At 44.9% G+C, this 26,748-nt stretch overlaps 1 protein-coding gene across 4 annotated transcripts in view; it reads left to right on the forward strand.

Annotated features, from left to right (window-relative positions):
* The window catches only part of ARHGEF7 (Rho guanine nucleotide exchange factor 7), an 832,785-nt gene that overhangs the window by 297,206 nt on the left and 508,831 nt on the right, over window positions 1–26,748 (forward strand). For all 4 annotated transcript variants that reach the window (XM_069205130.1, XM_069205127.1, XM_069205128.1 and 1 more), the window contains one exon: window positions 16,988–17,110. In XM_069205130.1, the coding sequence (XP_069061231.1) occupies window positions 16,988–17,110 (123 nt within the window). The remainder of the gene's footprint in view (window positions 1–16,987; window positions 17,111–26,748) is intronic.

Below are 26,748 nucleotides of genomic sequence, written 5' to 3' on the forward strand. Positions count from 1 at the left end.
TCTGCCCCACTGCAATCCAAAACAATCTGCTCCACTGCAGACTGCCGCTCTCCAGTACAAAATAATCTGCCCTGCTCCAATCCAAAATAGTCTTGCCTGTTTCAAACCGTGCTACTTCAATCCAATCCACCTCACCACAGTCTAATCCAACCACTCCATCCCAATTCGCCCTTCTCCAATCCAGCCCACACCAATCCAATGCACTTCTATCCAGCCCAATCCAATCTACCCCTCTCCAATCCACCTCACCCCAGTCTATTGCACCCCACTCCAATCCACCAGAGTCCGTCCCATTCCATTCCAATCTGGCCCGCTCTAGTCGGATCCGCTTCAGTCTGCCCCTCTCCAATCCAAAACAGTCTGCCCCTCTCCAATCCAAAACAGTCTGCCCCTCTCCAATCCAAAACAGTCTGCCCCTCTCCAATCCAAAACAGTCTGCCCCTCTCCAATCCAAAACAGTCTGCCCCTCTCCAATCCAAAACAGTCTGCCCCTCTCCAATCCAAAACAGTCTGCCCCTCTCCAATCCAAAACAGTCTGCCCCTCTCCAATCCAAAACAGTCTGCCCCTCTCCAATCCAAAACAGTCTGCCCCTCTCCAATCCAAAACAGTCTGCCCCTCTCCAATCCAAAACAGTCTGCCCCTCTCCAATCCAAAACAGTCTGCCCCTCTCCAATCCAAAACAGTCTGCCCCTCTCCAATCCAAAACAGTCTGCCCCTCTCCAATCCAAAACAGTCTGCCCCTCTCCAATCCAAAACAGTCTGCCCCTCTCCAATCCAAAACAGTCTGCCCCTCTCCAATCCAAAACAGTCTGCCCCTCTCCAATCCAAAACAGTCTGCCCCTCTCCAATCCAAAACAGTCTGCCCCTCTCCAATCCAAAACAGTCTGCCCCTCTCCAATCCAAAACAGTCTGCCCCTCTCCAATCCAAAACAGTCTGCCCCTCTCCAATCCAAAACAGTCTGCCCCTCTCCAATCCAAAACAGTCTGCCCCTCTCCAATCCAAAACAGTCTGCCCCTCTCCAATCCAAAACAGTCTGCCCCTCTCCAATCCAAAACAGTCTGCCCCTCTCCAATCCAAAACAGTCTGCCCTACTTCAGTCCAATTCACCTCACCCCAATCAAATCCACCCACTTAATCCCAATTCACCCCACTCCAATCCAGTCCAATTCACCCTAGTCTAATCCAACCCAAACCAATCCACTCTGCCCCACTCCAGTCCACCTTACCCAATCTAATCCACCCTTCGACACACCAGTCCACCCCACTCTAATCCATTCTTTGACACCCCAAGCCACCCCATTCCAACCTAACCCACCCTTTGACACCCCAAGCCACCCCATTCCAACCTAACCCACCCTTTGACACCCCACTCCACCTCACTTCAACCTAATCCACCCTTTGACACCCCACTCCACCTCACTTCAACCTAATCCACCCTTTGACACCCCACTCCACCTCACTTCAACCTAATCCACCCTTTGACACCCCACTCCACCTCACTTCAACCTAATCCACCCTTTGACACCCCACTCCACCTCACTTCAACCTAATCCACCCTTTGACACCCCACTCCACCTCACTTCAACCTAATCCACCCTTTGACACCCCACTCCACCTCACTTCAACCTAATCCACCCTTTGACACCCCACTCCACCTCACTTCAACCTAATCCACCCTTTGACACCCCACTCCACCTCACTTCAACCTAATCCACCCTTTGACACCCCACTCCACCTCACTTCAACCTAATCCACCCTTTGACACCCCACTCCACCTCACTTCAACCTAATCCACCCTTTGACACCCCACTCCACCTCACTTCAACCTAATCCACCCTTTGACACCCCACTCCACCTCACTTCAACCTAATCCACCCTTTGACACCCCACTCCACCTCACTTCAACCTAATCCACCCTTTGACACCCCACTCCACCTCACTTCAACCTAATCCACCCTTTGACACCCCACTCCACCTCACTTCAACCTAATCCACCCTTTGACACCCCACTCCACCTCACTTCAACCTAATCCACCCTTTGACACCCCACTCCACCTCACTTCAACCTAATCCACCCTTCGACACCCCACTCCACCCCACTCCAATCCAGTCCAAAACAACTGGCCCCACTCCAATCCAAAACATTCTGGCCCACTTCACCCCGCTCCATTCACTTCCACCTCACCCCAATCCACAACACTCCCTCCCAGTTCACCCCACTCCAATCCACTCCACTACAATTAACCCCACTCCAATCCACCCCACTCCACCCCATCACTCCAATCCACCTCGCCCCTTCCCACTCCACCTCGCCCCTTCCCACTCCAATCCAATCCACCCCATTCCAGTCCAACCCACTCATTTCCAATTCACCCCACTCAAATCCACCCCACCCCACTCCTGTCCAGTCCACCCCACTCCTCTCCAGTCCAGTCCACCCCACTCCGTTCCAATCCACACTAACCCAGTCCGCCCCACTTCATTCCAATCCACCCCACTCCATTCCAGTCCACTCCAGTTCACCCACTCCAATCCATTCTACTTTACTGCAGTCCAATCCACCCCACTCCAGTCAACCAACCCCACTCCAGTCAACCAACTGTACTCCAATTCATCCTACACCAATCCAGTCAATCCTAATTCACCCTACTCTAATCCAACCCACCCCACTTCAAACCACCTTAATCCACCCACTTCAATTCACCCCACACTAATCCACTTCAACCACTCAAATCTATCCCACTCCATTCAAGTCCACCCTAAACCAATCCATCCCACTCCACTCAACCCCACAGAAATCCAGTTAACCTACTCTAGTCAAATTCTTCCCACTCCTAGGCACTCCACACCAATCCAATTCATCCAGTCCAATCCACCCCACTTCACTCTATTCTAATCCAAACTACGCCAATCCACCGCACACCAATCTAATTCACCTACTAAAATCCACCCCACGCCAGTCCAATCCACCACATACCGCTCCAGTCCAATCCACAACAGTCCAGTCCACACCACTTCACCCAATGTCCATTCCACACCACTCCAGTCCAACCTACTACATTCCAATACACCCCACTCCAACACAACCCATTACAGTCCAATCTACCCCACCCCAGTCCAATCCAATTTACCTCACTCCAAGTCAACTCACCCCACTCCAATCCCCTCCAACCATTCCAGTCCAGTCCATCCACTCCAGTCCAACTCGCCCCCTTACTCTAGCCCACCCCACTCCAATCCGCCCCACTCTAAACCACTTTAATCCACCCACTCCAATAAATTCCACTCCAGTCACCTTATGCCAGTCCAATTCACCCACTTAACCCACCCCTTTCCACTCCAAATCACAGCACTCCAGTCCAATCCACCCCATTCCACTCAAATCCACCCCACTCCACTCAAATCCACCCCACTCCATTCAATTCCACTGCACTCTGATCCAGTCCACCCCACCCCTCTCCAGTCCCACCCCTCTTCCATCCAATCCACCCCACCCCAATCCAACCCACTATAATCAACTTCACCCACTCCAGTCCAGACCACCACACTCCAGTCCAATCCACCACATTCCAGTCCAATCCACCACAGTCCAATCTAATCCACTCCAGTCCAGCTCATTCACTCCTATCCGCTTCACTTTACTCCAGTCCAATCCAGTCTACCCCACTCCAATGCACGCCACCCCACACCAGTCCATTTCACCCACTCAAATCCACCCCACCCCAATTCACCCCAGTCCAGTCCACCCCACTCCTCTCCAGTCCAGTCTACTCCCTCACTTCATTGCAATCCACCCCACTCCATTCCACTCAACTCCAATCCAGTTCACCAACTCCAATCCATTCTGCTTCACTGCAGTCCAATCCACCCCACTCCAAACCACCTTAATCCACCCCACTCCAATCATCCCCACACTACACTTCACCAACTCGAATCCACCCCACTCCACCCTATCCCAGTCCATCCCACTGCCCCACAGAAATCTAGCTAACCCACTCCAGTCCCATCATTCCCACTTGAATCCACCCCACACCAATCCAGTCCACTTGAATCCAACCCACTTCACTCCATTCTAATCCACCCTACTCCAGTCCACCCCACAACAATCCAATTCACATACTCTAATCCACCCTACTCCAGTTCCAGTACAATCCACACCACTTCACTCCATTATACTCCAATCCAGCCCACTCCAGTCAGTCCTCCCCGCTCCACTCCAGTCCAGTTCACCCCACTCCAGTCCACCCTACCTCAATCCAATTCACCTCCACCAATCCGCCCCGCACCATTGTAGTCCAATCCACACCACTCCACTCCACCCTCAGTTCATTCCACACCACTCCCACCCACCCTGCTCCAATCCAATCCACCCCACTCCAATCCACCACAACCCAATCCACACCCCTCCAGTCCACCAACCCCACTCCAATCCAATCCATCCTACGCCAATCCAGTCCACTTTAAGCCACCACACTTGTCTAATCCAGTCCACCTTAACCCAACCCAACCCACCCCACTCCAATCCAGTCCAATCCACCCTACTCCAAACCACCATACCCACCCCAGTCCAATCCACTTCAATCCAGTCCGCCCCACAGAAATCCTGTTAACCCACTCCAGTCCAATCCTTCCCACTCCAGACAGCCCCACCCCACCTCACTCCTGTCCAATCCAGCTCACCCCAGTCCAATCCACCCCAATCCAATCCACTGCATTCCACTTCAATCCACCTAAGACCAGTCCACCCACCCCAATCCACCTCTCCTAACCACCCGACCCAATCCACCTCACTCCAATCTCCAGTCCACCCCAATTCACTCCAATCCACTCCACCCTAATCCAATCCACTCCAATCCATCCCACCCCAGTCCAATCCCCCAATCCAATCCACCACACTGCAATCCACTCCATTCCACTGGAATCCACTCCAACCCTCTCCAGCGGACCCTACTCCATTCCCCACTGCCTTACTCCACTCCTTCCCTCTCCAAGCCAGCCAACTGCAGACAAATCCACCCCATCCAATCCACCCCACTCAAGTGTACCCCACACCAATTTACCTCACACCAGTCTACCCTACCCCACCCAGATCCACTCCACACCACCTGATCCACCCCACTTAATACACTCCCCTTCAATCCACTCCCCTTCATTCAACCCCACTCCACTCTAATCCAATATATGCTGATCCACCCAACTCTACCCGAATCCAACCCGCCCCAGTTCCTTCCAGCCCACTCCAATCCTTCCAGCCCACATCACTCCACTCCAGCTCACCCCACTCCAGTCCAGCTCACCCCACTCAAATCCACCTCACTCCATTCCAATCCACCCCTCTCCTGTCTGCCTCACCCCACTTCTCTCCAGTCCACCTCACCCCTCTCCTCCCCAGTCCACCCCACTCAGTCTACCACACCGAAATCCAATTGAACATATCCAATCCACCCCACTCCAATCCACCCCACACAATCCACCTCACCCCACCCACCCCATTTCAATCCAATCCACCCATCTCTAATCCACCCAACTCCACTCCAGCCCACCCTATTCCACTCCAGCCCACCCCATCCCACTCCAGTCCAATCCGCCCCACTCCACTCCAGTTCACCCCACTCCAATCCACTCAGTCCTCCTAATCCAATCTAACCCACTGCTTTCAATCCACCCCACTTTACCCTAATTCAATCCACCCCTCTCTACTCCAGTCCACCCCAATAACTCAATCCACTCCAATACACTCCACCCTGTTCCACTCTGCCACTGGACTCTACTTCCTTTACTCAACTCTGCGTCACTTTACTCCCGCTAGTCCACTCTGCGACATTCCACACCAGTAACCTTTAGTCATACTGAACAGCAGCCAGGCTGGTATACAACATGGCAACCACACATTGCCAAAGCCAATAGCCTTGTATAGGTGAGACCTATTGGCTTTGCCAGTGCTTGTTAATGCTGTGCTTGCGCTACTTCTGATATCTAACACAAAAATTAAACCAGCATTGACAAATGCACTACATCTGGCTAAGATGTACAAACATAGCCTTGAACAAATACAGTTTCATACATTTTATGCACAACTACTGTTAGTTCGTTAAGGTTAGACCTTGTAGGCTTTGACAATGCCGTCGAAAAAGATAGCAGAAAATGATTGCGTACTGCGTAGATGGGTATAGGAGACAGGTAATTGAATGTGAAGAAGAGTGTGATGATTGAGTGTACTTTTCAGATGTAACTCATTTCCTAGAGGGTGGAATCGTACATCAAACCTGGGAATAGCATAAGGTGAGAAAGAAATAGCATTGGGCCTAAACAAAAGCTCGTGCAGAGTTCATCAGTATTTGCTTTCAGAAGATAAAGTTGAGTTCCTCTTTTTGTATACAATCCTCACTTTCGCATAAAGAAAATTTCCAGAGGTGCCTATAATTAGAACCTGGCACTTAATCCTTACATTAAGATGGTATTTTGAAATAAGACTGATCTTTTCTAGTGCGGTTGGCATATGAAGATAAAGAAGGAAGGAAAGATGTACTATATAATCTGTCTACTGCACGTAATGTATTATGTTGTGCTTATTCTATCTACGATAGCATTGTGCTGCGTGACTTTGCCGTACAAGGCCAGACTTAAAAATGACATATGCATAATAGTAGTTCAAGCAAGCCCACACTACTTTGCGTTTACCTCAGTTTATCTCCGAAGAAGAATGACACAACCATTCAAATGGAGACATTTTCGCCATATTGGGAATAGGTTTTTATCATTTTGTCTATCCACTCACGTTACACTTTACATTCCAGCGGTTTATGATATAAATTCGAGCGACACGGAGTAGTCGCTGATAGAATGCCAGTAGAATTGAAGCGTACACAATCACTGTTTTCTAGTTTTGAACCATAAGGCTAAAATGTAATTGAAGACCTTTAGCTGGAGCACAGAGTGTACATCTAAATTGCACAAGTGGCAGCAGTCTGATTGGATAAAAAAAATCACAGGTTTGCTGCCTGTGTGAATTCTGCAGGGCTCAGTTGGAAATCTGCACGAGTGTCGAACGACTTTTAAAGGAGCGCATCACACATAAATGAATACAACTTGAAAGCTGAATATTGGTATTTTTGATCTGTGGGAATCGGGGTTAGTTGGTGCAGCATCAAGTAGGGCTGGGAGTAAAAAACTGGGCAGGGGTAGGGTTTATGATTTCTAAACGAGCAGCGTTAGCTGTGCTCACTCTGTGTTTAGAATACCCAGCACCTGCTCCCATCCCGAGCCCTTCATTTGAAGGTTGGGATGAGGTTTAGATTTGTATTTTCAAGCTGCAACCCGAACGTTGTTACAGACTTAACCAACACACTCCTCCCCCCAGAGTGTTTGGTGGTGGTTTATATTTTTGTGGTAGTGATGCCTAACATGTAGGTTTAATGATGTTCTTCCTCACCTCTTCCCTCTTGGTTCTGAGTGTTTGTGGCGGTGGCTCATGTTTTGCACTCTGGTATCTTAAAAACAGTTCTATATAAATAACTGTTTATTTCCAGCCCTCTAGTATTCACCCTTCATTCAGTTCAGGGGTGCGATTGGTGTGCCAGTTGCTCATCACATACTACCACCACCAGCACGGACTGTGACTGAGTTCAGACATCTCCCAGAGTTGAAAGGGAACTGGATTATTCCCAGTCAGTCACTGAGCTGTGTCTTGCTGTTTGTTGCATGCTTGTTAACCCCATTGCAGCAGAAGTTTCTGGGTGCGATCTTTGGGATTTGTTTTCCATGAAACATCTTAAACGTGGGGACGACCTCTTTACAGGAGGATCAGTAATCTGGAATATGAGGAGCATATCTTTTCATGAGTAACAGAACAGCGAGTATCATAAACTACTTTATAACATTGACACTTCAAATAAACTAGTAATGCTGTAGACTTGAAATGGCAATCCATTTTAGAAGACATACATTGTAACTGCATCGTTCTATAAACAATGTTTATCTATAAATTTGATATAGCAGCTGGACCCTTATTACAAATAAGATGCACTGCCCTTGTTGGTGCCACGGTGCACCTTAAAGCAGGTGCACCAGGTACAAACAGGGACAGTATACTCCATTACAATGAATGTGCTGTCCCAAGGGCAGCCGTGAACTGCTCCGTGTTTCTTTGTTGAGGCAGCAACACTCTTGCACTTTAAAGAAGAGTTAGAGATCACTTTGTAGGGTTGTTTGGAGGGGGAGATCCTTGGGACCCACCCTTTATACCTCTCACAAGGGCTACCCTCAGGGGGTGTAATGATAATGTGCCACCTTTTTGTAAAGCACTGTCAGTGTGACACCTAAGGGCATGCTTCCCTCTGCACCTGTGTCAGTTGTACAGTGCGGGTGCACAGGCAAAGTGATTGCCTGATTTGCATAAGAACACATCCCTGTGCAAATGATGAAATGCCCTCTTAGGATAGTTCTCATGGTACATGTACACCAGCTCTATCGGTATTACAGAAAGGCCATACAAGCGTCTGCAGCCCCTTCTGAAATACCACAAAAAGTAGGCTCAGTGATAAAATCTCAACAGCTCATCCATAAATTATGTTCATTCTTAACTCCAAACCAAGCTTTTCATTAGGCACACAACTTTGCACTTCATATGCATAATAGCACCAAATCTGTATTTTGCTACCTCAACAGCCCGTTAATTTCCCCTCCCTATCCTACTTAAAAGAACCTTTCTGAACAAGTTGGCTTAAACATGCTGCAGTCACATGCAAATAATATTGCATCAACAACTTAAAACTACCTAATGATGCTTTTTATGCAGAATAATGGATAACCAAGTAGCCCTAGTGTAATGGAATAAACAGCTAAGCCATTATGGACACACATTCATCTACATATAGCACCACAAAGATCCATGATAGGACTAAATAACAGACATTGTTTTATCAAACACAATAACTACAGACCACTTTGAACCCATTCAGCAAGAGTCCTGTAACAGTACACCGTATCCAGACTCAAAGTGGTAAGAAAGAATGCAAGTGGTACATACCAAACCAAACAGTCACACCACAGCGTGGAACTCTTTTACAAGCATCTCGATTACTCAGAAACAGCTCTTCCACCCAGAGATGCAGAGAGGCACCCAGATGGGGAGAAGAAACAGAGCTTTGTTCAATAAATGAAATATTATGTGGTAAAAGGAAGCCTGGCACGCAATCCGCATGGCACACAAAATTGGTGGGTGGGATCTGAGGAGAGCATGGACTGTATCCGCCAAGAGCACCATACACCAAGCCAGTGTTGCTGGGCATCAGTCTGTTCTCCCTGTTGTTGCTTAAGCTAACTTGGAACTTCTGTGTGTGGTGCACAAAGCTTGATCCTACACCTTACAGGCCCCGTCCACCTCTTGCGCTCTGCTGTCATGGGCCAACAGCGGTCACCTCCACCACTGTGTGTGTGCCCTGTGAAATAAATTTATGAGTCTCTTCTTGTAAGAGGCTGAATTTGTACAAGATAGAATACAAGGACTCAGATTATGCTTCGAGATAGCATTTTATTGGCTGCAGCGGTCACCTCCAAAGAGTATCAAAATGGAACTCTTTGGCCAAAGCAACTGATCTTTTCCTTAGCCTTTGATGTCTTTTATTGCAAAATTGCAATCCCCACTTTACCACACTATACATGTGTCACAATTACCAGACACCTTCAAGCTAACATTTCCTGTAGCACCTTTAAACCACAAGAACAGGATGTTCAAACACAGAGGTAACATTTCTAGAACATAGGGCGGTTTAACACATCTACAAAGTTTCACATGTGCAACAAATGAAGTTAAACAAGTGAAGAAGGCATACAATTATGTTCGTAGTACAGGACAAATGGACAAAATGTAGCCCTCACGCCAAGTTAAGAAATCCATTTTTCACAGACCGCCCTTTTTGCTGTGAGGTGAACATTTTGTACCATTCCAGTAATAGAAACATCTCCAATATGAGTAAACAAATATAAATCAGTGCAGCAAATATTACGATACCCCGTCTTTTCTTTGTTCATTACCCTTTTCTCCTCCAGAATATTGTCATACCTCGCCATTTTCCCTCTCTACTCTTAAAAGATAAAAAACATAATAATCCCCTGTGTCCTTTACTTCCAAGCCTCACTGGCCAGCTTATGTACTGGTCTGGACGTTGGCATTCTTGACCACCGTCATGGGGTGCAGTCCCTCCTGGGACAGTTTTCTTCCTTTATGTCTTTTTATAGTTCAACCGTACCCTATTCCTCAAATCGTATCTATGTCCATGTATCTCAGAATCAAAAAAGTTCAGGAGAAGAAGATTTGACAGTGTGTTCTTCTGGTGTCCTGATTTCACCATTTAAAATCACTTCCCCATTCCCAAAAGGAACTTGGTACGGAATGTGCTCAGTCTCGGTATCCGGGTGATTGTCTAATACCCACTGGTCATAAGGTAAAGGCAAAAGGCACATTTATTTTTTTACATGTGATGCATGAATCCAGTTCTTCTACCCATCACATGTCACAGCAGTCTGGGTGGCCAGGAGAACTTGCAGGGGCCCCTTCCACCTGGGTTCAAGGCTCTTTTTCTTTTGGAAATTCCTTACAAAGATCCAATCTCCTGGCTTGATGGAGTGTCCAGAGCCCTCAAGTCTCCTGGGCAGTGCCTCCTTGACCTGTTCGTGGATAGAACCCAATTGTTCAGTTAACTACACAAGGTACATATTACCGCCAGCATATACCTTTTCTTGTTCACTGGTTCCATTTCTACAAAATCAATTCACAGGACTTCGAATGGCAAGTCCGGTGGTGCAAAATTTCCTTTAGGGACAAGAGTGCCTTTTCCTACTTTGTATGTCTGGCATATGATGCACCTTTGTATATGAGAATGTGCATATTTTGGTATGTTCTTGTTATGCCATACTTGATCCAATGTATCCACTATTCATTGAGAGCTAATGTGTGCAGGTACATGTGCCTTTTCCTACTTTGTATGTCTGCCATATGATGCACCTTTGTACATGAGAATGTGCATATTTTGGTATGTTCTTGTTATGCCATACTTGATCCAATGTATCCACTATTCATTGAGAGCTAATGTGTGCAGGTACATGTGCTGAGGAAACTATGGCATTCACATAAGCATTAGGTAACATCCATCTCCTTTTCTTTGTCTTGTCTATCCAACATCCTTCACTATATTTCCTCGGGAGTAGGTGCGTCCTGAATATCCTTTACACAATCTATTGTCTGGTTCATCATGCCAACTTCTGGTAACCATCTAACTGTCCCTGTCACATACATGATACTGTACTCAGTTTGTGCAGTATGTTTCGCTGTCCTGTCTGCAAATGCATTTCCTTTTCCTACATCGTTCTCAGTTTTCTTGTGAACTGAACATTTTACCACAGCCAATTTCTCAGGTAGCGTTAAAGCATTTAACAATCTTACAATGAGTTCACCATGACGTATTTGTGTTCCTTGAGAAGTCATAAACCCCCTCTTCTTTCACAATCTGCCAAAAGAATGTAATACGCCAAAAGCATACTATCTGTCAATGTACGCATTAACCTTTAAACCATCACTCAATTCACCTGCTTGCGTCAAGGCTATCAATTCTGTGGCCTGAGCAGAGTTGTAAATTATCTTCATGTAGTAACAGCATAGGCTGCAATTGTGGTCCCATCAGATAATTATGAGTAGGAACCATCAACATACAATTTGCCATCCCACTCTTCCAGTGGCCTGTCAGTGAGGTCCACTCTACCTTTGGTCTCTTGTTCTGTTCGGATAATACAGTCATGTATTTCTTCTGGTAACACTTCATTTAAGTAAAAGTAACATAGTTGCCAGGTTCAAAACATTACATCTCCATAGTGAGATATGCAGAGAAAACAAAGTGAGTTCATAGCCTGTCAACCTAGCATTTGTCAAATGTTGTGTCTGTTTTTTATTCAGTAGGACATCTACAGCATGGAGTACCATCACAGTTAATGGATGTCTAAGTACATATACTTCAATCTGTTTTACTGCTGTCACCACTACTGCTACAGTCCTGAGACAACGTGGCAATGATCGTGCTACTGGGTCTAAACTGGATGAAAAATAAGCACATGGTCTGTTTTTGTCTCTGTGTGATTGTGTCATTAATGCAAGGCTGCAACCTTCATTTTCATGCACAAATAGGGTAAATGGTTTCTGAAAATTCTGGGGTGGCTAACACAGGTACATTACACAAAGCCTTTTTCAATTCATAGAAGGCTCTTTCACATTCATCATTCCAAGTGCTTTGTACATGTACATCTTTGAGAGTGAGTGCAACCAAAGGTTTCGCCATGTGGAAATAATTAGGTATCCATTGTCTGCAATATGAGGTAATACCTATAAAACCTCAAACATCTTTCTATGTTTGTGGGTGTTGTAAATTGTAAATTATTGATATTCTTTGCGAGTCAAGTCGTCTACCCTCCTTCGACAGGAGGTGCCCTAAATAGAACACCTCTGTTGACAACATTGCAACTTAGATAGGGAGACCTTTTCTTCATGTGTGGCTAAATGTGACAGCAATTCTGATGTGGCCTGTTCACATTGTTCAAGTGTGTCAGGTACAATGAGAAGTTCATCAATGTATTGTAAAAGAACATTGCACTCTGGTGATTTTAAAGAGTCCAATTGGCTTTTTAGAGCGCAATGGATATACTAAAAAAAACATTCTTTAAATCTTTTATAGATAAACATTTGGCAGTGGGTGAAATCATGTGAACAGTGTAGTGACATCTGGTGTACAACTGGTTATTGTGGTGGTAATATCTTGTAAATAACTCGCAGGCGAATAACCAATCTATATTCTGTCTGTTGTCCAGTAGGACTGTTATTTTATGATGGGAAGTATGGGACAATTACAGAGACTACCATAACTCTCCTTCACAATACCCTTATCAAGGAGGTACTGTACTATGGAAAAAAGTCATTCCTCAGCTTAAGGGAATAATGTGTACTGTGGTATGAGGTGTAAGGATGTGCCTTCTTTAACGTGTATCCTGACTGGTTCCATGTTTATGAAACCCACATCGTTTTTACCTGTAGCCCAAAGAGACGGATCTATATGTGACAACTCTTGCGGTATATTAGATGAGGAAAGAACAGGGTAACTTTTTTAAATGAAAGGATTAGCAATTGTCACATATACTCCATCAGGGGAACAATAAATATGAGAATGCACGTTTTTTAACAAATCCAGCCCTCACAGATTTTCGTCAGAGGCTTCAGTGAAAATCAATGAATGGGGAAAACTGTAAGGTCCAATAGTAGCATCCAAAGGCTTTGATATGGGGCTTCGTACAGGCATTCAAGCAAATCCAAGTGAAGTATTAATAGACCCAGAGAGGGGAGTACCAGGAAAATGGCTGTGGATGGCGGAGGTGCGGGTAACTCCAGTGTCTAACAAAAAGGCTACTCTTCACCACACACCTGCATGTCTACATACGGTCCCCGCTGATCTATTGGAATTGCCAATCTCTCTCTCCCTCTCGTGGGCATTCCTAGTCCATATTGTCAAAGTAATTACAGTGCATCTGTTGTTGAGAATGTGCAGCAAAATCTTGTCTAGATCGTTCACCTCTTCCTCCCTGTTTTCTCCTGTTTCCCATTCCTCTCTGCATTCCTTGGCCAGAATTTTGTAATTCTGGAAAAGTGTCTTTCCAATGCCCTTCTTGTTTACAATATGCACAGGTATGACTCTCATTCCCTGTTGTGCATGAGTATTTATTTGCCCTCTGCCAATCCACCGTCCACGTCCTCTTGCCCTCTCCATTTGCACTGTACCTTGGGCCTGATTAGGGAGGCCTGTGGCATTAATGTTTTTGTCTTCAAATCCTTTTTCTTATCACAAACTCTGTCTTGTTTCTGAACACATTTTCATAATATGTGGCCATAACTAGGTATTCTGACGGGCTCTTAGTTGGCCATACATTTTCAGTACTTTAAATAATCACAGAGGTCCTTTTGCATTTTATTAATGAATTTATCTGCAAACATTTGTTGGCCAGTCTGCTCCTCAATTGCCTTTATTCTGTCAATAGAGGCCATGTTAAACATCCCCCTTGATTCTTTTAGACATCAAGTCCAAGAGACAGTGTTGCTGAAAATCATTATACTTTTGAAATTCATGTAAAAAGATGGATAAATTTGTATATGGAGCATCCGTCATCCACCTGTTTACAGTGACCGGCAAGGCCATTTCATTTGTTCGGGATCTACTTATTCTTTCTACTTCAGACAGGAGACCGTCTTGCAAACTAATGCGAGAAAACGTCATCGTAGGTTCGTTCCGAGCACTACATGGAGTGGTGTCTGAAGTGTGTCCCATAGAAGAGGGCCTGTGTCCCTTCTTGTATTTCTTATATTTAACATTGTTACTAATGTATGGTTAATGTTGTGAAGTATAACAAATAGTTCCTTGTTGCATGTTAGAATGAATCTGTGGAGTCACCTTTATACTTTGAGTACTATTCAATTGAGGTATTCCTCCCATTGTAGTGTTTAGTATAGCAGCATTTTGTGTAGCTTGTATGGGGACTGGGTTGGAAGGAATATTTATAGTCTGGGCCGGATTATATATTTGAGGGCCAAGAACCTGATGGCCAACATTGCGGATATTAGGGGCAGATCCAGGGGAGGAGGAATTGGAACATGAGGAAAGGGATTAGGGATATTAACGTTAACATTTTGCACTGGAGCATAAGACTGGACGGAAACATAAGGCGGAATACTGTCCAAAATATTCTCCAACATTTCGTCCTATGTAATCCCTTGTCGTATGTCATTTTCTGACTGATACATTTTATTTGTAGTCATTCTAAATTCACTGTCTCCCTCTTTTAACGTCAGTATATTCTTTAAGTTTCAAGGCTGACTGTGTTTTTTTTCTTTCTTCATATTCCTGGCCTCTCTCATGGCCCTTTTCTAGCCTCTTTTTCCCAGGTCTAATAACTGTCCCACATTGTCTGTCTAACAGTTTCCTTAAATGTCTGTTGTAAAAAATGTAATTGGTCATCGTCAAAGGATCCATTTAACGGCCACTGTCTGTCTCCCCCTTTCTTTGTATACTTGTGCCAAACTGGCCCCCAGAGGGTCGGGCCCGCACCACATTTTTTCATTACTGTCCAGGCTGGACTACTCTCGGCTGGCACGGATATAGACGAGGGGTCTAGAAACAAAAACAACATTCAGAAATGCATTTCTTTAACTTACTCATGGTGGTCCTAATTGCGGAGTTCACCTATGAAAAGGTCACAAACAAGTACCAAGATCAAATACCAGGATGAAAATGACGTCAATACCAGGATACAAGTTTACAAGTTACAATTGACATAGAACAGTCTCACCAAATATGTTGGGTCCGTATCCTCATATTCTTGAGGTCAAATGTCTCCTTGGCCTCCTACTGGGTCTCAGTGGGAGAAATTCTTTACAGGGGATGGAAGTTGGGGACGTCAGATGGCGGCTGCAAGAAACTTGTCTTTTAGCAGGGGCCCCACAATCCGCGGTCTCTGGTCTCCTTCCTCTGTCACAGCCTTTTAGTCTGTCGAATTTCTCTCCATTCCCTGTCGGGCCACCAAGTTTGTGAAATAAATGTATGAGTCTCTTCTTGTAAGAGGCTGAATTTGTACAAGATAGAATACAAGGATTCGGCTTATGCTTCTAGATAGCATTTTATTGGCTGCTGCGGTCACCGCCAAAGAGTATCAAAATGGAACTCCCCTCCGCCCCCCACTTTACCACACTATACATGCGTCACAATTTTCAGTTGCCTTCACGCAAACATTTCCTGGAGCACCTTTAAACCACAAGAACAGGATGTTCAAACACAGAGAACATTTCTAGAACATAGGGTGGTTTAACTCATCTACAGAGTTTCACATCTGCCACAAATGAAATTATACAGGGGATGGAAGTTGGGGACAGTCTCACCAAATATGTTGGGTCCGTATCCTCATATTCTTGAGGTCAAATGTCTCCTTGGCCTCCTACTGGGTCTCAGTGGGAGAAATTCTTTACAGGGGATGGAAGTTGGGGACGTCAGATGGCGGCTGCAAGAAACTTGTCTTTTAGCAGGGGCCCCCAAAATCTGCGGTCTCCGGTCTCCTTCCTCTGTCACTGCCTTTTAGTCTGTCGAATTTCTCTCCATGAGTCCCTGAGGGGCCACCAAGTTTGTGAAATAAATTTATGAGTCTCTTCTTGTAAGAGGCTGAATTTGTACAAGATAGAATACAAGGATTCGGCTTATGCTTCAAGATAGCATTTTATTGGCTGCAGCGGTCACCTCCAAAGAGTATCAAAATGGAACACCCCCCACACCCCCACTTTACCACACTATACATGCGGCACAATTTTCAGATGCCTTCACGCAAAATTTCCTGTAGCACCTTTAAACCACAAGAACAGGATGTTCAAACACAGAGATAACATTTCTAGAACATAGGGCGGTTTAACTCATCTACAGAGTTTCACATCTGCAACAAATGAAGTTAAACAAGTGAAGAAGGCATACAATTTTGTTCGTAGTACAGAACAAATAGACAAAATGGAGCCCTCACGCCAAGTTAAGAAATCCATTTTTCATAGCCCAGGCAATCCATGTTACTGCCAGTACATCCCGGCCCCAAAAGACCATGTATTTGGTGTCAATCAAATACGTCTTCCTCTGATTTAAGTTGTACTCCTAGCGTTCGAGTAAGCTGTAACCCACTCAAATGTATTTGTCTTTACTTTCTTTCACTTTGTCTTTTGAGATTGTTTAGCCAGCCTTATTTTACCCAACTTGCTTTCACAGACATAGAAGTATCTCAAAAGATGTGTAATAAAAAGCAGTGTTCTCTTTTTTTCCCTTTTGTTCTTTCAGTTAAAGTTGGTTGGTTTGGTGTGATTGTTGTGATCGATCGGTGTTATCTGATCATTTTGCATAAATATTTTTGTTGTATTTTTCACTTAGATTATCTGAAGTTCAGCAGAGGGTTGGAGGATGTTTTCTAAATCTGATGTCGCAAATGAAAAGTCTTTACCTTGCTTACTGTGCCAATCACCCTTCAGCTGTAAATGTACTCACACAGCACAGGTATGTTTAACTCAATCTTTGTGTGATACTCCTTCCTCTGTGAAGCATAACCAATAGTACAATTTTGCTTCGTGTGCATTTAGTGTTCTTCTGTGATGGACTGCCTATACTACTTTTCCTATGGGAATGTTATAGTTTAATCTTTTCCTTGCAGTATTTTAGAGCTTTCAGATTTTGTTATAATTTGACATTGAAGTGTGTCCCTATCTGTACTTCTCTCCTTGCTCTGTTTGTTTAGTTTTTCCGTATGACACTGTTAGACATTTTATTTTTTACATGTATAGTTTATATTATTGTTTAATAGAACACTTCAGTGCCATGGAGGGGTTGTGTGAAATTAATGTGCATTTCTCATTAAGGGGGCGAGGGCTAAGACAGTGCAGTCATAATAAGTAACTCAAGGTTTCAGCTTGTAGATCTGGCAGGGTGGGCTCTATGGCAGAAGGTTTGGTAGAGTAGCTTTGTCAGAATGTCCACTCATGTTACGTACCATGCCAGCTTAAGGGATGAATGTGACTGGCAATTTAAGGCCAAGGTGGGACATCAACCTCACCAGATAAATAAACAAAAGCCCTCAAAGCGTAATGTTTGAGTGGAATCATGGATGTGGTAAGACGTTTTCCCTGTACCTTTAAAAGACACTGATAATTGTAAACAGACCTTACTCTGTCACATTTAAGGAAGTGTGGTGGATGTTGGCTCATAGTTCAAATAATGTGAGCGATTCCAAGGATTCTGTGGTACTGCTGGCTCATTAGGTGCCTTGAAGTGGAAGCCAAGCAGAAGATGCATTTGAGCTGTGAACCAACTGAGATCTGTGATGTCCTAGTGCTTTAACTTAAACATGGTCAGGCAAATGGCACTGATGGACCTTCTAAAATGTAGTTCTCACTATGGAAAGCCTTTTGTGTCTGTGTACTAGCTCCAAAATCTTGGTCCTCTGGGATTATTGTACCAGTATTCAGCAAGAGGAGGCAATATATATACTGAGGTGCTGCAGACCCACATCTCTTAATTTCAGGAAAGCTCTAAACCAAATGTATCTGTAAGGAGCCAAAAGGGAGGGTTTGTTGGAAAAACATACTTGCCATGCAGGATTTTGTGGCAAGTACAGTACTATTATGGACTGTATAAAACACAAAATAGTCATCTTAATGCGATACACAAAGGTCAGACTTGGTGTACTGTATGCAGCCTTTCTTAAAAACCTCTGGTATTGGCTAGCTTTGATTGTGATCTTATGGTAAAATTAGATAGGATGGTAGTCTCTTAACACAAAAACCAGTATTGGATCATTACAGTCCCTTTGAGATGGCTGCATTTTGTTCAGATTACAATGTCTTGCAGAGGCTTTGTCGCTATAAGTCTTTCAAGTGGAATCTTGAGCGTTTATTGCAATGAGTTAACGACTTTCAGCGAAACTTCCCAGGTAATTTTTTAACCTCGGGAAGGTGGCCAAGTATATTAAACATGTTAGACATTGAACTTGAGTGGTGACGGCTGGTATTATAAAATATGTGATCACTCTGGTGCCCAGATACTCAAGAATGTTTCCAACATATTATATCAAAGATGTCCATACTGATCTTGTCCTGTGCAATAATTCTGTCTCCAACTATAAAGAATTCAAAGTACGTGTTGCAGGAATATTTATTTGATAGCTGCCTCTCTCTGCTGCTAGGCTAACAATTGGTTCAGTGTTTCTGTACAGCAAGGTTACACTGACTGTTACCTCCTGTGTTGTTAAGTATAACTTGACCAGTAACCAATCGTGACTAAGGCCCTCATTAGGGTTTTGGTGGGCAGAAAAGGCCACCTGCCAAACTTCTACAGGTCAGGAGATTGCCATTGTGGTCTCCTTCCCGCTGCCCTATTATGTTGTTCCTGCTGGGCCAGCAGGAAATGCACAACAACATTGACGCTGGCTCATAATGGAGCCGGCGGCAATGCTGTTGTGCTTCGCACCCATCCTGAAAACCACTGCAAAGCAGACAGTGATTTGCGCGACAGGGCTGGCCAGGGGATGCCCAACATTGCCCATGCCAAGTGCATGGGCAGTGCAGCCCCCCCCCCCTTCCCTCCCGGGCTCCCGGCACCCTGTCTCAGCCATCCTTTACATGGCGGTGAAACTGTCATGTAAACACCAGCGGAGAAAGGGGTCGTAAACCCCAGGGCAGCGCTGCCCTGGCCGATTGGTAACACCCACTGAAAAATGGCGGTCTGACGTGGTGCTTTCGCTACAGCTGTAAAGTTGCCATCAGACTACTTTGACGGCGGTCCGACTGCAACCGTGAGGCCGCCAGGGTCATAATGAGGCCCTAAATGTTGATAGTTAATTAACGACCATTAAACTTAGTGCAGATTGAAGGCCCTTCTCGGACTGGACTTGGATTCGAATTCCCACGATAGCTGGAAGCTATTGCTTAATTGATGTAATGAGAAAAGTGGTGGGATTATTAGAACATGTAAATACTGGGAATATATAGTAAAGTAAAACCGACATTTTATTAAGACAAAAAATCCATTTTGGAAGACTTGCTTCCCATTTCATTAAAAATCACAGGAAGCTAGGTTGATGACATGTGAAAGTGAGGCTAAATCAAATCCTCACAGAGTTGCAATATGAAATGTCTAAGGAAATTCAGAGCTCTTTCTTCTCCGTAACAAGGAACTGAGGTTTTGCCCCGTTTTGTATCCATGCACGCACACCAGCAATCTTGTGCTAATGTAACTACAGACACGTTTCCTTGCAGGCGGCATAGGAATACAGGGGCATCCTCCTTTAAGGCTGTAGTGAGCCAAGGTGACCTGCTATGCCCTAACAGGCTTTATGGAGTCGGCATTTGGTAGTAGCCTTAGACGACTTTATCAGTCACAAAAGGAAGATGTATCTATGCCATGTCTAAGTTGCTTTCTTCACTAAATGTCTGTCTGTAAAATACCTCATTTGTGTATTTAGCTCTCTATAAATTGATAGAATAAGTCCTATATTTTAGGGAATAATCAAAATACTTTGTAAATGTAATGCTTTGGAATATATAACCTGGTGTTTATGTTCTGAAATAATGTCAACAATCTATGGTGGGGTAATTCTAATAAAACAATAATTGTTTTTTTGATGTAGGTGAACCGACATCTAAACCAATGCAGCATATCTAGACCGTAACGTTACCACACTACTAAAACTCTACCATCATCCATACTCATCACATTGTAAGCATTTTAATCATTGGGCAGTGAAGACCTTCATGCATTCACGAATTTGCCTGAAAACGTCTAAAATGGGAATATTCATGAAATTATCATATACAAATAGTACAAATGGAATGAACTCTGCCTACTGTGCTCTTCTACTAACAGTGGGATGGGCGTTCAACCCATTCACAGAGGCATGTATGATTATAGGAAAGGTTACTCTTGTAATATATGACAGATGAGAACATGATGGCTTGACGGTTATTGCTTGAGAATTTGTAGGGAACGGTCTCAATAATATAGCAAGTTAATTGGACAAATGTATTGGTTGTTTTGGAGTTCAAATTGATCAAAATTGCTCTGGAAGTGTTAACATCTGTAATCAGTTGTCTATCCGCGAATCCGGAAGTTTGTGATCTCTGTACGGTGCTCTTATCCTAACAGTTCATACGGTTCACAGGCGTACACCATAGCGTTCAACGCCACGCTTGCATCGCTAGAAGGAAATGTTAGAGTACGTGCAAGCTGTGTTTACAGTGTACACCGGCCGCTTAATAGCTGTTATGATAAGTCTCTGGAGCCTAAACACAACGTTTGCTCAAAGCAAGTGGAGCATAGATTGAAGATGGGTTTGACTCACAGAAGCCTTTGTACCGCCTCCAGTCTGCCTGTCCCAGGCCAGCCCGTGGGCACAGTGATGTCACACCGGCAGCGGCCTCCTCCGCGCCAGGAGCTCGGTCTCCTCAGCACTGCCGGAAGAAGAGCGGCAGGTTTCTCTCCTCCGTGGAGGCTGCAGTATCTTCGGTGCCAGGAGCTGACTCTCCGCGGCACTCCCGGATAACGAGTGGGCTGCTTTCGCTCCTGAGTGGAGGCTGCAGTCTCTATAGTGCCAAGAGCTGTCCAGTCCTGTCGGACAAGAGCGGGCTCTTCGCCCCTGAGTGGAGGCTGCAGTGTCTTCAGTGTCGGGGGCCGTTCGCAGCACTGGTGTACAGAGAACAGCTCGGGGTGCCTTGATCGAAGGCTGCAGTCTCTTGAGCACCAGAATAGAGTGCACTTGGGCCCCGTTGGACGAAGACGGCGCTGTCTCGGTCCTGAGTGGAGGCTGCTCGTCCTCGTTGTTTGCCAACATGCGATGTCTGTGCGGCGTCATAAGACCCCTCAGCAGTGAGAGTTCCTGTTCCATCTATTATAAAGAGAGGCCTCCTTCGAAAGAGTAAGTTATCTTCCTCTTCAGAAGCAGCACTTCAGGACTCGTGGCTCTTGGAGATAGCCTGATCTGTTTAGCCCTCACGAAGGTCAAAAGCATTCGCTTTTTCTCGTGCTAAGTGATGTATCTTTGAGTGCCGTTGACGCGGGTTATAGTAAAAGCTGTTATTTACAGTGCTTTAACACGGCAGAGGCGCGACTTAAAGCACTACTGAAAAAAAGTACGTTATTGTTTTATTGCCCGGTGCTTTGAGTTTTGGTGATTACCCCTCAGCGCACAGGTTCGAGCTAAGCACCAACTTCTATTCACGAAAGAGATTCACTTCTGATTTCATTTGACATCCTCTGTGTTTTTGGTGAGTACGCTTTGGTAGGTCTCTGAGTCTTTTTATGTCTGTTTTCTTTTATCTTAAACGCCAAATTGCACAAACCTTCACACACCATTTTTACACACATAGGAAGGACCAGCCGTTAAATGTTAGGATGGCTTGCTTTTGTTTGTAATATATTATTTTGCATATTACGCCTCTGTGACAAACTGCTGTTAATGACTGCTTTCTGGAATAGAAACAAACATACTTTTTTCTCCCACTGAAGACTAATAGGTATTCGGAGCCTAGATAAATGATGGGTCTCCTTTTGTGTGCGCCTTTTGTTCACCGCCCTGCGGTCCACGGTGGCATCTCTTCGACCACAGAGGGGATGTACAAGGCCGTACTTTGAGCGCAGAGTAGAAATTAACTGCCATGAAGGGCCCTTTGTGGCTGTCCTAGCAGCTGTGGCGCAGCAGCATTGTTCTGTTGACTTACGTCAATCCATTTCTGAATAAAAAAGCAGAAGTGATGCAAGGCTCGCACCGGGGCTGAAGGCCACTCTTGTCCGTCATCTGGCTTCTGATGCCTATATTTTAATTCACGTGTTAGTTAAAATGTAAACAGTCTGGTAATCCGTGTTTACTCAATCAGAACTCTGCTGTTTGATCTGATTGCTTTCCCTACAGCAGAATGTAAAAAGGTGCGTTTCATCGTTATGTGCTATGCATCCTTGAAACAACTTGGATCTATTTTGATTTTTTTCTAATCGTCATGAAGAACAATGTGAAGGGGATACTAAACGGCGAGGTAAACGAAAAATGCATTATTGAGACGCAATTTCGATTTGACTGTTACGCATAAAATCAAACAAGTATTATTAAAGCGATGATGTACAATTAATCAGTCCCTAAAATGCCTGGCCAGGAATGTCTAAATTCAATGCACCTTAGAGAATGTTTACTTATCACAACAGAGTTATATACACTTTGAGCTGATTCTTTCGAGTCATTTTGAAATCCGCCAAATCCCAAAATGTGACTACTCTTCCCCAAACCTCTCTTGAATTATGCAATAACTGCACTGCTTTGGAAGGGTATCACAAGGTACTGATGGTCGCGAAGAATGGAAAAAAGAATCCTGGTTTTCAATTTGAAAATCTGATAGGTGGTGCTGCCCATTTCAGGAGCAGAATCTAGCAGGTATTTATTTTCTGCCAGTCACGAACCATGATTCTTTTATTCGGCAGGCGTTCCCTTGCCTGGTTAGTTTCCATACCCAAGATTACGATTGGGTTTCGATGTGTTGACAGGAACGAACGTCATTCCAAGGCGCGGGGGCAGTCTCTCCCCTGTCGGAAGTTAAAAGGTTTCGGACAGTGAGGTCAGAAGTTTGCCACTTTAGACTGGCATGTGCAAGCACCGTGGTTTCTTCTGCTGTATATTCAAAACGGAAAAGCCCAAGCCTTATATAAGAACATCTCATACTCGCGATGAACATAAACCCCGTGTGAATTCAACTGTTAGATGGGTAGTTTCGCGAGTGCCCATAGTTTTTGTTTTCCATTGACAGCAATGACCTTTATGCTGGGCATTTCATGTGCAACAGCGATGGGTCAGCGTAAGGGCTCCTGTGTTCACTTCAGACCTCTAGCTCCAGAGATCAGTGGTCCCTGCTATGTTCTCCACTCTCATAGCTGATTCTTTGAAAAGCTCTCATGTGTGCTGTTCTCGAGTCTTCAGACCTCTGTGTAACGTACAGTTCTAGTGGAACTCCCGAACCACATCTCTTTCTTAATGATCTTTTCCGGCCATACAAAACTAGCTATGCAAACTAAAACCGAACGTAGCAAGCTAGGTATTCTTGTAATCACAAACCTTTAACCAAGGGACGTTTTCAAAGTCATTGCCTGTACTAAGATCTTGGTAGCTGGCATAGTGTGCATTGCAAAGAAAGTACACTGTGTAAATAACGCAGAACAAAACTGGTTGTTCAAGTAAATGAATAAGAAGGCAACAAGAACATGACTTTAGGGGGGCGGAGCGTTTGGGTTTGCAGGAAGATGTAAATCAGGCTGAGTGAAAAAAAATGGTGGCTAAACAATACCTTTGTGAATGGTCAGAATGTGATAGATAGCAGTGTAAAGAATGATATCTAGGGGATGTATCAGAGATTCATAAAAAAAAATACTTCCAAATCCTATCTTTGGAAAATGCTTCTTTCATTTTTTAAGTTATTTCAGACATTTTAATTCATCTGACAGTTTGTGCACTTGCAATGAATATTTCCAAGCTACTAATTGCTGTCCATTATCATGCTCTTATGTGCCTTATTGACTGTAATGAGGAAAAGTAAAAAGTGATAGATGGATTGTTTGACTTAATCTCAGCCACTGGTGATTACTATGGACCACACATCGGCCCATCCCACCCCCCCTCCCCCACCCCATAATATCACATCAGACCAGAACCAGCCATGTGCAAATCGGTCTTGGTCCTGCTCTAATAGGAACAATATAGTCCGAACTGTCAGGGCCCCTTCTTAGCGGGGGCACAAACCACCCCAGTCTTGTTCATGCCTGTTTGGGCTTGTGAGTAGGGTGAACTTCAGTCCTGTGGCACAGTGAGCAAGGGACCCACATCTGGATATACTCACCACACGTAGGGTGTCTTATTGAGGAAAACAAAAACGCAATGGGTAGATTGCTTGAATTAGTCTTAATCATGAGTATTTGCTCTAGGCCAGAGTAAGTATAAATGGCTAAGATTAATTCAAACAATTCACCAATCTCTTTTTTCAGTTTTCTCTATTGTCTGTACTGACCCAAGAATTCCTTTTCCTAAATTTGAGGACTTTGCAGATGGATAGACCCATCTTTACCTAATTTCCTTCTATATAATGGGATTTATTTGTCGTCTTTGGAGTGTTGCAGAGGTGTGTGTTCATAGCATGTGTGGCTATAAACACCTGTACTCTGCATACTTCTGCCATCCAGCGTTGGGCTGGGATGATTGCAACTTGTTTATCTTCAAAGAAGTTTCTCAAGTCATGAGGTCTCGGACTCCTCTCGTCTTAGATGCACATTGGCACCAACTCCATTGTTGAATTGTATTTCTCTGCCATTGAGTTTGGATGTGATTCAACGCGCTCCTGATTTCGACGAGTTCCTGGGTTCTCGTTGTGGCCTAGAAAGTTCTTTTGCCTTCCACCCTTTTGTAAGCAGACGTCTTTGTGTTCTCTGCTGATGGTGGCAGTTCCATTCCTCCAGTCCATCACCATCAAGAGTCTGGGCCTCTCGACCCACAGTGCACTCCGGGCTACACTTTAGAGAATGAAGATGCGCCAAAGGTAATTGAATGGACACCTTTCTAGGTATGCCAGTGATGACTCTTTATGTACCCATCTATACACCGTCATCAATCTTTGCCTCTCGTAGGATCACAACGAGAACATCTTCGACTGTTGCTCAGCGTTCTACATTAAGATGGCTATGCCAGCTCAAAGGCTGACGGTGGTCCCACAGCAGGATGGTGCAATCCTTTTCAGAAATGCCAGATATTTTCAGTGAAACCAACCCCCTTGGCCCTGAAGAAGGGGAGGAATAACTTGATGAGGCTGCCCGACCTTCTGGCACACCAGCCCAGGCCAGTGTTTGTCTCTGACTTTGGTGAGGAGGAGCTTTTGAAGCAAGAACAAGTGCCAGAGGATGTTCCCTCCATTTCAGCCAGCTCTGGTCCATTCTTGACAACCACACGGCATGTGAGTATTTTCAATGCCCAGCCCCTCCAAAAGGGCCCCACACCGGAGCTGAGTACCACCTCTTTTGGGGGACGGTTGTCAAGCCCTGTCCCAAAGCTGCTGCCACCAGTGAATGGGCAACTGAGTGAGCACTGCTCAACACTTGAGCCAAGGCTCCGGAGCCAAAAAAAGGCCCACCCAGGGGACTCTATGCTTGACTGGCCCCAAGCCAAAGGGCCTTGGTCTGTGCCAAACTATCAAAGGCAGTTCTGCCATCAAAACCATCTTTGGCACCAAAGAAGCCAGCTTCAGTGCCAAAACCCTCTGCTGTTGATGTCTAGGAATGACCTCTTCTCAAGACGCTACAGTAGGAAGTGGACGAACACCAGAGGCGGATAATCCACTCATGTACTGGAAAGATCTCCCCCTGATAAGACTTTACCTAAAAAACAAAGACTTGTCTTTGAGCAAGTCCCACCACCAGGCACTTCTGTTCCCATATTGCCTCCCAAGAGGCCTAAGGAAACCTTTACCATCCTTTTAGTAGAATGACTTGTATCTTTCCACTGTTAACGTATATGGAACTACTTTTTTGTTTTTAAGCACTCTGTTATATAGCGCATGTGTCTTCTAGCACTCACTTTCTTGTGCTGCTTCCTTCCCCCAAACCCGTCCCTGCTGCCTGCTCCTTTTTGCTCTAGTATGTGATGTGTATTTGTATAGCGCATAACTCACCTGGTAGGTTATCCTGGTGTTGAACCAGGAGAGGAGCCTTATGGACCGAGCCAGGATGGGGCTAGATGAAGAGCAAGATCTTAAGTTTCTTGTGGAATTGAATTACTGAAGGAGGAGGCGCAATGTTCAGGTTCAGGTTGTTCAGGCTTTAAAAGCAAGGTCTTAGAAGGCACAACAGTGTATCTGATTCTGTGTTGCACGATGTGTATGCAATTAGAAGTTCGGCTGGGCGGAGGTGTCTGGTAGGTCTGTGGAAGTTTGAGGTTGCTGAGGTACGTTGTGCCAGCGTAGTGTAAAGCTTTTTCTTTGTGTGCATGAGGAGTTTCAAGAGTGCACTTTTGTGGATTGGGAGCAGAGGAGCTCTTGTATGTATGGGGTGCGAGGTTGAGGATGACCCTAGCTACTGAGTTTTGTATGGTTAAGAGTCTTCCAGTCAGCTGAGTGTTGATTCCG

This window comes from Pleurodeles waltl, chromosome 8 (assembly GCF_031143425.1).
Source record: "Pleurodeles waltl isolate 20211129_DDA chromosome 8, aPleWal1.hap1.20221129, whole genome shotgun sequence".
In the NCBI taxonomy this organism is placed as follows: Eukaryota; Metazoa; Chordata; class Amphibia; order Caudata; family Salamandridae; genus Pleurodeles; species Pleurodeles waltl.